This window comes from Macadamia integrifolia, chromosome 4, assembly GCF_013358625.1.
Source record: "Macadamia integrifolia cultivar HAES 741 chromosome 4, SCU_Mint_v3, whole genome shotgun sequence".
NCBI classification, from domain to species: domain Eukaryota; kingdom Viridiplantae; phylum Streptophyta; class Magnoliopsida; order Proteales; family Proteaceae; genus Macadamia; species Macadamia integrifolia.
The window spans coordinates 20102297-20117234 of NC_056560.1; the positions used below are offsets into that span (position 1 = coordinate 20102297).

A 14938-nucleotide genomic window follows, 5' to 3' on the forward strand; every position below is an offset into this window, starting at 1 on the left:
GCATTCATTTAATTGTATCTAGTCTAGTCATGCCATCATGAATATGCTATGTAGATTAGTCATTCCTCACATTGTTATGCATATGTGCTATGTTTACTTTCTAAATGCCAATTGAATGAGATGTTTATATGGTGAATGTTGGACATCATGGTGCATAATGCATTGATAGACTAGATGCCGTAGTCGACTTGGAAACGAAGTGCATTGGTGGCCCGTGGAATGGGACACGGAGGCACTATGCAATCGTACTATTGTCATATAGGAGCATGCGGTATTAGGATTTTCACCATCCCGTGCTACGACCCTTTCCAACAGGGGTTAAGGTGTTGGGTTATCATTTGGGGGGAAGCAGTGGTCGCGGTTGTCGGGTCACTGTGGCGGTTAGCCATAACGCCCGGTGGGTCATGTAGGACAGTCGGCAACCCCGGTGGTATATTCAAGAGGGCCAATCGTACTGCTTTTAAATTGCTGGAGTCAGCACCTTTAATTTCAGTCATTTACATTTCTGTTGAGAGCCGGTGGTCGGCATGTTTTTACTTTTCTGAGTACTCACGGTGAGCCTTCTCCGACAGCTCTATGGGCGTATCGCGGGATGAAGTTCACGGCTCGTACCCGGAGTATATGTGCACTGTGGCTGTAGTAGCACTAAACCGAAGACTTAGTAATGTTGCTTAGGTGGATGTGATTTAAAATGTAATGCATAGCATGTAGTGCATATGGTTGTGTTTCATTGTGTGGACTACAGTGTGATCCATCTTTCCACTTACTGAGCTAGTGAGCTCATCCCACGTGTACACCCCTTTTTAGATGATTTTGCAGGTCATACATCAGAAAGAGCACGGGGCGGGTCCCACAGTCGAGTTCCCCAAGGAGGACTGGTGGGCCCCTGAGGAGTTAGAGCACGGCATTGACTGTTCATGCTAGAGTTGTGCTGCGGGACCGCAGTTCTGATGCCGAGCTGAGCTCCACTTTGAGGCCGAGCTGAGCTCTACCACTTTGATGCTGAGCTGGGCTCAAACCTTGATGCCGAGCTGGGCTCTAGTCTTGATACCGAGCTGAGCTGTGTACTTTGATTATTTTGATGGTTTCCTTTACATACTTGATATATGAATTATACTTTTATTGTGTAAATATCATGCCCTCGGGCCCACATGTATATAACTATTGTATCACAATTCGGATATCAATTATTATGGGAATATTCACAGGTAAACCTAGTCTTCCGCTGATCTGATAAGTCTTTATTAGTTGTGTGTATGCTTTGGTGGAATACAGTATCAGATGATCCTGACAGGTTTGGGTTAACCGGTGTTAACCCGGTCACTGGCCCGGTTCAGTGAGAACGGGGTGTGACACTAGGGGTGTTAATTCTAAGCCCGCACCAGTAGGCTCAAATGAGCTCGACACATTTATGGCCCCGACCTAGATGCGGCCCAATTAATAAACATGTCGGGCTTGAGCCCGACACGTTTATTAATCTGGCGTTCACGGTGTAGGTAGCTAGCCCGTCGGGCGTCTGATCGAATCAACACGTTTAACCCACTCGTTGTAGCCTGACCCAGCCCGACCCCCTTTAATACAACATAAAATTTATATTTTGCCACTACTAGTAAGAAACTAATTAAGATTTCTTACCCTCTGCTTTGTAGTAAGATTTATTTTAATTAAGCTTTATTTTGTAAGTTGTAATGGTCATAATCTCTTCTTTTTAACAAAAAATAACAACCATAATCTCTACCCAATTAAGATAAAATTTTAGGGTAGGCATGTTTAAAGCCTGTTTAGAGCCCGCTTAGGCTTAAATAGGTCCGTAGCCAGGTTAAAGCCTGGTTAAGGTCCTTTTAAGGAAGCCTGATTAAAGCCTGACACCAATTGGCCCGATTATAAACCCGTATCATGTCCCCCAAAGCTAGGCCCACGATGCAAGGCTTTCAAGTGGTCAAGCCCTATTAGGCTCGCTCCCGACCGATTGACACCCCCAGTTGATACCCAGGTCCCAAGCTCCAGGATCCCTGACTAGAGAGAGGTTGGGAGATTATAACTCAGGGTTAAAAGCTCGGAATCCATCAGGTAAAAAAATTTGCCACGGATTTCACTTAAATCATTGATGCACAGGTGGAAAATTGAACATGAGACCGTGTGCTTATTCACACAATTTCCAATTCGCCCTAACTATCTGGGCAACCCACGGATGGGTGATTTAATAGATTTAGAATCAGTCTGATGTGGCCTAATTCGTTGGACTCAATTAAGTGAAGAAAATCGTTTGCAACTGTGGCACCGATGCAATGAGCATCAAGTGGTTGGAAACACCTTAGAATGCATGTCCAAATGCTTTCAACCATTCGATGTTCATCGGACCTCACCACTCGCTGCAGAAAATGTGAACTCATAATTAGGATTAATGGAGATCTATGTCTATTTAAGTTTGAAACTCTTTCTTATGCTTTAAGAGACAAGGTTCTATAAGCAAAAAAGCAATGGGACACAAAACGGTCTTCGGATTTAGGTTGTTCTTCTAAGCTCAGAATCATCATTCTTAAAGATTTTAATCTAGGAGCTAATTCATAAGAGAGGCACATGTTCTTTGCCCTAATCATACTCTTCCAAGCTCCAATGGCAATAAAATTTAAGAACATAGTTAGCATAAAAAGTTACTTTGGAGTTATTAATTGTTACTCTAAAAATAAATATGTATTATATTAAAAAAGAAATAATAAAAAAAAAGGTTGTTCATTGCCATACAAGAGCAGCATGTCCAACCTTTTTTCTAATAAAATTTTTGATAGGAGGAGAAACACTATCGACCTAGCGTTCTCCACACACGTACATAACCCCTATTTTTAGAGAGCAGGGGTATTTTTTCACAACCCATTTAAAAGAGAGGATGTGTGTGGGTGTGGAACATTAGGGAATAACGTTCTTTCTCCCTTAATAATATTGTTTATCTTTTAAAAAATAAAGGGGAAAAGGTTTTTTGTTGAGGAGTGTGGTTCCTGCACCTGAACCCATGTTGGGGTGAAATGATCGATCAATCCCCATGAATGAAAAATGATATTTATGTGAATACTTTCCACATGCTCTCCCATCGACCCTATAGTGCATAGAATCGCACTTCCAAATAGAAAACACTCCCCAAAAATAGATTAATCAATGTGTCTTGGTGTAGGATGTGCTAGCTCAAAGAACACTTACCCTTTTATTTGGGAAAAGACTATGAGCCTAAGGGGTTCTCAACGCCAAGTAGAGTTTTAGAAATCGATATTGCCATCAAGATTAGTCTGGCCTGATTCCATTGATATCGATCTAAATCATCCAGTATCGATCTTGAGTCCTTGACTGAACAGAAATACCTATGGTTTTCATTTAAAAACGGGCTTTTAGCTCTTTGCCCTTAGTCAATATCGATCGATATGGTACATCAGGTAAACAACCAGTATCTTATTATAGTCTATCGTTATAAGTCTATATGTAATTTGTAATGGTGCGTCAAGTTGACAGTCAATGCTTATTATAATTAACCATGATCTATCAATCTTTTTGCATGGATCCTTGCGGTCGTTCTTACTTGGAATCTCTATGCCGCACCCATTAAGTTGGGATAAAGTTTTGAATTATTGTTATTGTGTCTTTTTTTGGTAATAAAGGATGCACTTACCTTACCCCCTAGGGGTGTCAATCGGTCGGCTCGATTTGGTTTCGATTAGGTGAATCGGTTTCAGTCTAGGAATGAGGGAAAGTAATCCGTTAAGGAACTTTGGTTTTCGGTCGGTTTCGGTTTTGATCCAGTTTGGTTTTGGTTTATTTCAGTTTTTCAATATCGGGTTAATACCGGTTTAGATCGATTTATTATTGGGCTTGAACCATAATAAAATATTACATTCATAACTTATAGTAATAAGATTTGACGAAAAAAACACTTTAAAATTATTATTAAATCATAGTTTATCGTTGTATGGGAAAGATAACTAATATTGAAACCAACGAATAACAAATTACTAAGAAAATTAGTAATATTGAAATCACAAAATGAACTCTAATATCCAATCATATATTTAACTATTTAACTAGTTTTATATAATGAACAAGGAAATCAATGGAAACATTATTACAATTTACAAATCAATTTATCTATTTATAACCTAATATTCTATCATTTGTAACAATTTTCCTAACCATAAAGATTTTTCTCACTAGTATTGTAAAAAAGAGATAGTCAATTCATTAATTTATAATCTTACAATCATTTATTTTTTTATCGATTTCATTGAGTTTGATTTGATTTGAATCGATTTTTAACTGATCCCAACATACCTCAGTTTAAAATTAATTTAATAAGAATCGATTTAATTCGATTTGGGGTTTATCGGCTGGGCTAAGTTTTGACACCCCTGCCTTATTAAACTCAAATAACCCTTACCCCGTAGCCCACTTACCCTTCTTTCTTATCTGTGAAGTCCACGACATTGAGAAGGACAAGAGGCTCTGAAAAGAAACAAAAACCTACGGAGGAACTTATTTCTCGTGGGTCCGTTAATAAAGCAATGTCTCTCCTTCACTTGTCCTCAGCACCTCCAAGCCACAACCCTAAACTCCCGACTTCCATCACCAAACACCTCACCTTTCCCTTTTCAATCCAACTGAATTATCAATAAATCACCCATCTCACTCACCCTTCCTAACAAACAAAAATCCTGCAATCCTCCGCCTCGCATACTTTTCTTTCTTCCTCTTCTCCTATCGCAGCCCCCTGGGGTGGTGTTCTCCGTTGATGATCCCTTAAAAAGGATGAAACAAACCCTAGGTGGTGCTTAGTACAATCCTTCTTCAATCTGGGGCGGTTTCGTTGAAAAAAATGGAATTGCAGAGGTTTAGGCAGTTGATGCTCCTTTGGTCAAGAATCCGAAGCACCCGAGTGGCCCTCGTGGGTGGAAACCACACCGCTTCCAGGTTTTGCACTCGCTAAATTCCCCTCCCTCTCCTCGCCGGCATCCTCTCTGTCTACCTCTTTCTTTCTCTGAAATCATCGTCGTTTGTAAAACGGGTAAAAACCCATTTACCAGCAAAGCCTGCCACACTCTCTTCTTCCCTTCATCAACACTTCAAAGTAGAAAATTTGAAGAAGAAGAGGAAATGGGGTTGGTTCCAAGATTTCGATCTGTCAAGACCCAGTGTAGGGTCAAGCGTCTGCACGGAGGTGGGAATGGGATCACTGTGAATCCTGACGATCAGCTCATAATTAAGCTACCCGATTCAAGGGTTCTGAAGGTTATCGCTCGATCGGTGCTTCTGGCCTTGGCCATTATCACTTCTCCTTGGCTTGGGTCACTTATCATTTGGGATTCTTCCGTATCTTACAGTGCTGTAGCCTCTGAGGTCCGCATCCATGGTGAATCGTTGTTGCCTGTGCTCCTTCGTGACTTAACCAGCGAGGCTCTCTTCAAATCGGGCGACAAAGCCCTCTTCGTGAGTCGACACGGCGATGATGACGAGGTGACAGCACACGGTGCCCAGATCTTGAACGCCCACGACATGGATCTCGTTTCTGAATCCGATGCCGAGCGACAGAGCTCGATCCCAGATGGCACATTTGATTTCGTCTTCGCGTCTGGCTTCCTTGCCGGCAAGTTTATCGATAGAATCCTCAAGACCGGCGGAATCGTTGCCATTCAACTGAGCAGCGACCCCTCGAACGCCTTCCACAAACCATCGAATTACAAAATCGTGTATCTCAGGCAATTCGAATCCACGGTCTTGGCGATGAAGAAGACCGGCCCTGTTGAGACCAATTCACCGACAAAGAGGCGCCTCTGCGCATTGTCATCGGAAGCTAAGAGGGCAGCATTGAATGGTCTGGAAGATGTGCTTCTTGAACCCCCACGAGCTTCTTCAGGGAAGAAGAGCGACAAGTACTTGAAGAGGACCAAATACCTCCCCGACCTTATGGGTGATTCTTTGGAACAGTACCCTCGTCGCCTATTTATCGATGTTGGCTTACATAACAAGAACGGCAATGGCAGTCCGATATGGTTCTCACGAAACTACCCAACAAGGAACCGAGATTTTGAGATATACAAGATAGAGACTCTGAACGAAGAGTTGTTGGATGACGGGGTGCCACAGATGAGCATGTCAGACTGGTTGAAGAAGAATGTAAGGGAAGAAGAATATGTGGTAATGAAGGCAGAAGCAGAGGTAGTGGAGGAAATGGTGAAGAACAGAGCTATCTGTTTGGTGGATGAGCTGTTTCTAGAGTGCGAACACCAGGGCTTGGGAGGGAGGAAGAACAAGAGCAAGAGAGCTTATTGGGAGTGCTTGGCTCTCTATGGAAGGTTGAGGGACGAAGGAGTTGCAGTGCATCAATGGTGGGGTTGACGAAAATTTCGACTTTGTTAGATCAATAGCAAGCGAAACAAGAGAAAGTGTGTGAGAGAAGAAAATGAAATTCATCTTTCTGTTTTCTTTTGTGTGTGTGTGTGTGTTGTGTGGGTAATTGCAGATAGCCTGCACAGAATGTGAGCGTGAGTGTGATGTGGAGGAGTACTTTCAGTATCTTCATCCAAGTTTTCTTCTTTTTTCTTCGAAATAAAATGTTTTCTCCCCCCAGTTTCACTTTGTATTCCCTTATTTTCTTCTCTTTTGTTCAGTGTATGTCAATGTGAGTGTGTCTCTTCTTACTTCTTAGTGAAATTGTTGTTCTGTTGTTCAGTTCTTACTTCTGTGCTTGTCTTAAAACTATGGAGATTGTCACTGGTTAAAGAATAAACTTGATTTTTGTCTGACTCTTCTTCGGCTCCTCTTCTCTGATTTTAGTTCTTCTTGCCTTTTAATTTATTGTTCTTCCTGATTCTTTACAAATTATATTAGTTAATTTGATTCAGTGTTGTATTTAATAATTAACCAAGTCAAAGATTAGTCAATTTAAGGTTTCTTTCTGAAAACATTTTTTCTAGCTCAATTTGTGGTCCCATTGTATCATCAGGAAGACCAAAATCTGTAAAACTGTGCCTTTAAATTGATAATCTCCAATTCTTTTGTTAGTGGATAATTGCTTGTTTCTTTTTTGTTAGTACTTATGGTAGTGTTATTAATCTTATGACTGCTTATGCTTTTGGAGCTTTTTCGTTCGAAAACCTGATTGAAATATTACTTGTAGTTAAGCGGGAGCATAAGTTGCTATCTACCGGTCCCTCTTGATGGAAAAAATTTTGCCGCTACCAACCTCATGGTAACAGCCAAGGGAATAGAATCCCAAGTGTAGGTTTGAAAATACCCACTTAGGATGAATTTTTTCACTCGTACCCTTGAGATTCCATCCCCCTATTTGGTACAAGGGTTGCAGGTACTTGGCTTTCGTTCCCTCTTGATGAGTCTTGATGGTGCTGGCTTTTTGAACAAGCGTAGAAAGCTACAAAGCGCTAACGCACCCTTTCATTTTCTCGCTTTTATTCGAATGCTCTTGCCTGGACCACAAGCCTAATGAAAGGAAAACATTATTGATCCTCTTGCAATCAGATAGAAGAGAAATCTCTCCCTTTCCACATCGCCAAGACCTGAAAATGCTACCAAAAGCGAAATAGGAATCAACAAGTGAACTTTTTTTATATGAGCCTTGGCCATGCCACCACCTTCTATCTATCATAATAACTATTAAAGCTATATTATCTCTCTTATTTCTATATTTCATTCTAATAACAAGTAATTAATCAAAAAAGAAAAAGATAAAATATTATTTTTAAACAATAATAAGAAATAAAATATCATTTTATTGCACCTCATTAGTGCACTCACTTGTGCCATTCGTTCCAAAAACTCACATTTGAGTAATTTACACATATATCAAATGACACAACGATAGGTGTCAAATTTTGAAATTACAATCTGATTTTTACTAACCTATCTGAAATGGTTGGGAACAAGGGTCAAGGGGCATAAATGAAATTTGATTTATCATTTAAAATCCCACCAACCACTAGGGCATCGTTTGACAACGTTCCGTTTCTACTGTTCCTATATTTTTTTATTCCTAGAAACAAAGAAACGGCTTAAATAGCGTTTGATAAAGTCGTTCTGTTTTTCTTGTTTTTAGAAATATAAATCAAAATTTATATCAATTTTTAATTTTAGAAACACAACTGACGAAACAAGTCACACATGTTTCATCGTTTTTAGAAACGACTTTGGACGATAACCATTGTAAAAATCCCGATAAAATTTCTCAATCCCAAAAGCAGTGAAAGAAAAGCCACCGTAAGTCACCTTCTTTTTTTTTTTGATAAGAGGTCACCTTCTTTAGCAGTGGAAAAACGATTTAATTCCAAAAATCTATTTCTTAAAGTAGATTTATTAAACATCTAAAAATTCGTTTCCAGAAATAAATAACGTGAAAGTCGTTTATGCTATTTCTGGACTGATAGGAACATTGTTAAACATGCCTAGATTTGAACGTAGTCACATCTGAACGGCAAAACGGTAAAGTTGAACCTAATTCTTACACGTGGAAATCTTGAGTGGAGAGACTCCGTTTTCTAACCTCCAACTAGAATTGAAAAATTAGGATTTTGAAGGAGGAGAGAAGCTTTCAAGCTTGGGGACCAGTGGACCACTAATTGCGTGTGAACTCTAAAGCCCCATGAGCAGCAAGGGAGCAAAAGCGCTTGTTACGAGGTCCCCGGTCCTTATCACATGCGCAAGAGATCCAAATGACCAAGAGAAATGGTTTCTGACTTTGTATGGGGCCAGGGGGCGTGGCGCTGCGCTTAGACACTGGGTGAAATGTCCGCCTTACCCCATGAAATGCCATAATGACTGTTTGAACTTCATTGGCTCCGGATGTATGCACTATGCAGGGTGACACTCGTAGTCTCTTAGATGAACCCCTTTCTCGATTAGCAATTATAAATTTGAATCAAACCTTGATTCTACACAAAACCTTTTATGATGTTATCATTTCTCTTCTTCTCTTTTACCCAAAAAATCTCTCTCTCTCTCTCTCTCTCTCTCTCTCTCTCTCTCTCTCTCGGGAAAGGTCTACAGAAAATTTAGACATGTTTGTTTGGCGGATAAAAGATGGAAAAATTGTGAGGAGAGTGAGTTCCATATGTTATGGGTTGAATCGTAAAAAAATAATAATAATAATGATAATGAAATATATAATTTTTAATGTGATAGAATTTGATAAAAGATAATAGAAATGGAGGTGGCATGAGATTTCATGGGAAAGAAAGGAAATAAGAAAAAAAAAAGAGAGACACATAAAATTAATCCTCCCATGAATATGACAAAATCATACCAAATTTAATATGGTTTTGAAAGTCAATTGGTAAGAAAAATTAAATGCCACATTAGCAGACAATAATTTCCATCTCATATATCCAAACACTCATGTTTGTTGTAATTTATGAAAAAACAAATATAAAATTTTTCTGGTTTTTTATATTTTCCATTTTTCGTTGTCAAACAAATAAGACCTGAATTCAAATAGCAGGGCCCACTTAACACTTTTATTGTTTTTTTATTTTTTAATCTATCCATTTAGAGAGTGAGGGGGAAAGAAGAATTGAATATATAACCTCCTAAGATGCCTGCATTTAAATGTTTTGTACCAACCAACTGCACTAGTAATTATCTTTCACATAATGCTCTTCTGTTCACTAAATAAACATATGAATCCGGTTAATCTCTAGCAATCTCCTTGTGGCTGAAAGCTTTCATTCTCACTCCAATTTTAGTTCTCGGTTTATTTTTATCAGAGAATTTTCAATTGCTGTCTTCATGGCCATTCAAATGCTTTGACCCAATCACGACTTAAAGTGGCAATTTGCCTTAAAACTTAAATCGGGGTTGGAACGGTCCCAAAACTATAGAATCCGCCCTTTATGTCTGAAAATCCACCAAATCGGTTCTAAAAACCTTAGAATAGATAACGTTGGAATGTCTACAATCAAGATTGATCACCATCAATTCCGATCCAAATCAGCTGTTGCTAACCGATTTGATTCGGTGACTCCAAGGATTGAGGGGTTTGTATTGGATCGGTTTATTAGCCAAGTGAACTTGATATTGGCCAGCAATGAACATTGTGGATCTCCAAATCCCATCTAAGAACTTGGGTGTCACAAGTCATTGAAGCAGTTTTTGACTCAGTTTTGTTAAATTAAATCGGGCTCAGTTTTGCATCGATATTGATATTGATATCGGTGGTGGTCAATCTACGCTTAAAGTTTTGATCTCTAAATCCTTGATGCACCACATAGTTGTTTGCGGGATCCAATCGTGCAGTAAAAGATATCGGATTAGGATCTTTTATATTCAAAATCATCGTTCAAAAAATTAATTACATGGGAATGAGAATGTTTAGTTTAGAATTGCAAGAAGTTCCTCTTCCTATAATAACTTTTCAACAATCGAGAAATGTGAGAAATCGACCCGTTCGACTCTATAAATGAATCGAAATCTCTAATACTTGAACACACTATCTCTATTTAGTGTTAAGATTTCACAAACCCCTTCCCTTACAACACAAGTAAAGTGAGAGGAAAAGAAGACAGGCAAATTGAGAGGGAGAGCCAAGAACGTGAGTGGTAACAGTGGTATCTCCCATTTTGCGTGCTTTAATGAAATGATTCCAAGTTAGGGAGTGGTTTCTTTGTTTGAATAACAGTCAACTTTCCTTGTGTGTATACTAGATTTTCAATTCCAAGTTTGCTACTAAATAATGAAAAGGTAGTAAAGGGATTCCTATGTTTTCTATTATGGGTGACAATATAGTCTAATTATATCTTATCAACTTCCATTAAAAAAAATATATATATTTAATATTCTCAAATATTGTCATGCATAATTAAACCTTTTAATTTGCATATAAGATCTTTCACTTTTTCAATATCACATAATGAACTATATACCATGTAATTTAATATTGTCTACCCCAATTCATTGTACATATCTGTTTCAGGGATTCTGTGATAGTGATCGGATGCCGAAAAATATTTTAAATAAAATTTAATAAATAAAAATTTATTTTTTTATATCAAAAAATAATTTTATAACAATTTACAAAAATGACATTGATATTAGATTTTTGTCCGTTCAACCACAGACATTCTCTCTCCTTGATATTCCCCAATAAATGGCAGTGGATCCCATGTTGATGATCTCTTTTATTAACAATACGGGACCACATATCTAGCGCACTAATATATAATCCGTTGAACATCAATCATTGGTTTACCAAAACACATGATACAATACTACATTTATTGTATTTACATGTGAGATATGATACAGTGGATCTCTTAGGTCGAAAGTCAACTAACGGGTACGAATCTCATCCTTACACAACTGACAATACTACATGTGAGATTTTTACCAAATTTTTTTTTTACACATGATATGTGTATTTACGTTTATGAACCGGAATCCTATCCATGGTAACATACAATATAATGACCATATAAACAAAATATCCGATCCTATCCCTAGCTGATAACGATTTTGGGTGAAAACCTATGGAATAACTTACAAGCCCAATAAATAAATGTCATATATAAATGAAAATAAGTAACTTAATTAATAATATGAGTTCTGATAGACATACATATCCAACATCTCCCCACTACTATGCAAAACTTCAATTTTAGAAGACACTACTCAATCCTCTTTTAGTGAGATACCAAAAAACTATATTGTGAAAAAGAGATTATCTAAATAACACATCTATATGTCTATAGAGAACATGTAATCTTCTTTTAATTGTGCCTTGTTATATTCTCAAAAATTCATTTAGTTGTTATATAAAGTTGTCAAAATTATTTGACATGTAATTTTCAATAGTTGTCCTTATGTAAGCACTTTCTTTGAGTAAACATGTAAAATGACAAGTTGCTTTATTTAACTAAAAAAAATATAAGATTTTAAAGTAAGTTATAAATCATTTGGCACTTGAGGGAGTGTCAATAAGAAAATACCTACTTAAAAAAAAAAAAAAAAAAGAGCTTTTCATGCCAATGTGAAGAACACATAATTATGAGTTGTGATTTTTTTTATCATGTGGGTAATTAATTTGATCAACCTAATTATGAGTAGAAGTGTAGAACTATGGCCTACCGAGCATGGTCTTAGGCATCAGTATTAATCAGCTATATCATATTCGTATCGGCAATTGATTGATTCGGTATTATTAACTTAGGATATCCGAGTTTATAGCTGGTACCAAGTTTGTCGCTCACCAACTGCGCTACCCCATTGGATTATCAAATCAGGGTTAAATCACAAGAAAAATCTATTTTTTCTTGTGAAATGTATGAACAAAATTGTCCAATCTGGAACGGTATCCGTGTCAAACTTATCACTTGTTGGCTTAGTTGGATGATCAAGTTGATGGAAGAAAGATGGGAGATGAAGCTGACAAAGAAATTACTAGTTATATATAATAACAGGCCGATATGACAACAAATCCGTTGTCGTCCAGCGGTTAGGATATCTGGCTTTCACCCAGGAGACCCGGGTTCGATTCCCGGCAACGGAATTTCATATATTTTAATCCTTTTTTTTTTTAATCATTCACTTGTCCTTGAATCGGACGGTAGAACTTAATATTCACCTTGATCAACGGCCATTATATGGTAAATCTCTAAACATCTTTTTCTACTCAACCAAGATGGTTGAATCAGACCGTTGATTGAATCTGATTCAACGTAATCAATGGCCATTATAAGTTTGACCCCCTTTGATTTATTAATTTCATTCATCTTAATCAATTACATAAAAAAGGGAAAAGAACACCCAATGAAGAAGAAGAGGGAGAGATCTAGCACTAGTTACATAGCTCACGAGCAATTCCAATACGAGAATTAGGGAGATCAAAGAGTATCCTGAGGTTCTGTTGTTGCAGATTAGCTATGACGTTCAACACTGAGTTCACATTAACTGGAGCTGCAGCCATTGCCAAACATGCCACAGACCCTGAGCTACTGTGTATCACAGTGTTCTCCATTGCCAACATTAAGTCCATACCCGTAAAATGTAGTGTCACAGTTGGTACTGATGCGCCAATTGTAGCCTTAAAACAAGTATCAAATGCACCCATTGTTGATATAGGCCCTTTGATCTGCTTCCGGAATTCATCTCTGATAACAGTGTAAACGGGTTGCACAAACCGGGTTATAACCGTGCCCGAATCAATTATGGTCCCTGCCCCAGTGTTTGAATTGAATGTGAGAAGCTCTGGAGCAACTGGGGCCAGAACCCGACCAACACTTATCCCGGTTAGATTGACATAGTATAACGACGGCCGGTGTGGGTTACGTAGGAGCGGTGTAGTCCTGATGTTTTGGGGTTGACCAGCGGATCCGAGCTTCAATGACCCGGAAAAGTAATAAGACTTGAAACTAGGGAAGCAGTAGGAGAATACACCATTGTAGAGTGAGCTAGCTTGTGAGATCAAGGATGTGGGCCCACGGCCCAGGCCCAATAAGCCCTGAGGTGGTATGGACCCGCCGGAGATGGTATTGATGCAACCAAAAGCGTAATTTGGGATAATATCAAGGGCTAATCTTAGCGAGTCATGAGATAAGGTGGCGGAAAATGAAGAATCGCCGCCGTAGGATCGGTTAAAGAGACATGGGCTCAACTCAGTAGCTGGACAAGAGGGGCCGCGAACCTGGCTGCATTCGGACGTGGTACAGTCCAAGGAGGTGTAAGTCGACGACATCTTTGGTGAGAAGACGGTGGATGAGCAACCGGTGCAGCCGCTGCATGGAACCCATGCCTCGTCTTTGCTAGTGTCGAGGACCATGAACATGAGTTGACCCGGGGTGCCGAGTTTGACTCGGACCACGTAGTTGGCGATGTTCAGGACTTGTTGACCTGATGCGACGGGAGCTGAGGTTGCCCTGCTTGCTACGAGATTGGATAGGTAGGTGAGACGGGCTGGGTCCTTGGAGGCCATGTGGATGACTGTGTCAGTCCATGACTCGGTTGTGGGTGGATGGAATGGTGAGCATTTGCCGTAGATGTGGAGGAGAGGAAGCTCAGAGTCGCCGGAGGAGGTGAAAGGGCATGGATCACTGGCTTTGGCTGCTGTGATAAGAAGGGAGAAGAAGAGGAATGGTGCAGCAATAGTGAAGGCCATAACTCGGCGGGGGGGTGACTCAGACAGCCTCGAGAGATAATAAGGTGTGACTTGTGCGAGTGTCCTATATAAGAAGAGTTTAACGGTTACGGGAATATCGGATCGGAGATGCTCTTTCTTCTTCTTCTTCTTCTTCTTTAATTGGGTTTTCTTGTGTAGAGGCGAGAGAGGATTAGAGGAACAGAAACATGCAAGCGAGGGCAGTGGGAGAGAGTTAGAATTCCAGCGAAGATTGTTGAGAAGGCTCATATGACTTCTTAGCTGGAAGGGACGTGAAGCTGTCTTTTATGGTAAACGACGAAAATGCCACTTTGAAGTGCTTCCCATCGTCGTCCTATACTGCAATTGGAAGTGCCAAGTCGGTGAGTTTTAAAATCTGGATCAGGTTATATCCAGGTCGGAGTGTCGGACAAAAAGGAAAATGCCGATCCCTTAGAAAGTGGAAAATTAGAGAATAGCTTTTTTATTTTTTTTGATGGAAAAATTAGAGAATAGCTGCAGTCACCTGATTTGGTATGATTTTTATTTCAATTATATGGGATTGTTTGGTTTGAGTTTTCCTTTTTAATTTTTTTGCATCAAATTTCACTGAAATAGAAATTCTGAAATAGATTAGGAGTTGTTTCAAATTTTGAAATTAAAATAGATTTTACTCTTACTTTTTAATAAATACATGATTAATTTGATGGGCAAAGCAGTTATTTTATGTTAAAAATAGAACATTACCCCTTTCTTCTCTTAATGGTTTTTAAGGGGTTTTTTTTTTTCCATTAAAAATCTTTCAATTGAAAGGGGGGGGGGGGG

The 14938-nt window shown here is 39.0% G+C and overlaps 2 protein-coding genes and 1 non-coding gene across 3 annotated transcripts; 2 read left to right on the plus strand and 1 right to left on the minus strand.

Moving 5' to 3' along the window:
• Nucleotides 1–4507: 4507 nt before the first annotated feature.
• Nucleotides 4508–6784, plus strand: LOC122077520. The gene has a single exon (XM_042643477.1). The coding sequence runs from the start codon at nt 5134–5136 to the stop codon at nt 6373–6375; it is 1242 nt and encodes a 413-aa protein (XP_042499411.1). The 5' UTR covers nt 4508–5133; the 3' UTR covers nt 6376–6784.
• A 5673-nt stretch (nt 6785–12457) lies between these two features.
• TRNAE-UUC lies at nt 12458–12529 on the plus strand. The gene has a single exon. It is a non-coding gene; the product is annotated as a tRNA-Glu (tRNA).
• Nucleotides 12530–12715: 186 nt separating this feature from the next.
• Nucleotides 12716–14472, minus strand: LOC122077359 (aspartyl protease AED3-like). The gene has a single exon (XM_042643283.1). The coding sequence runs from the start codon at nt 14381–14383 to the stop codon at nt 12818–12820; it is 1566 nt and encodes a 521-aa protein (XP_042499217.1). The 5' UTR covers nt 14384–14472; the 3' UTR covers nt 12716–12817.
• Between the last annotated feature and the right edge of the window lie 466 nt (nt 14473–14938).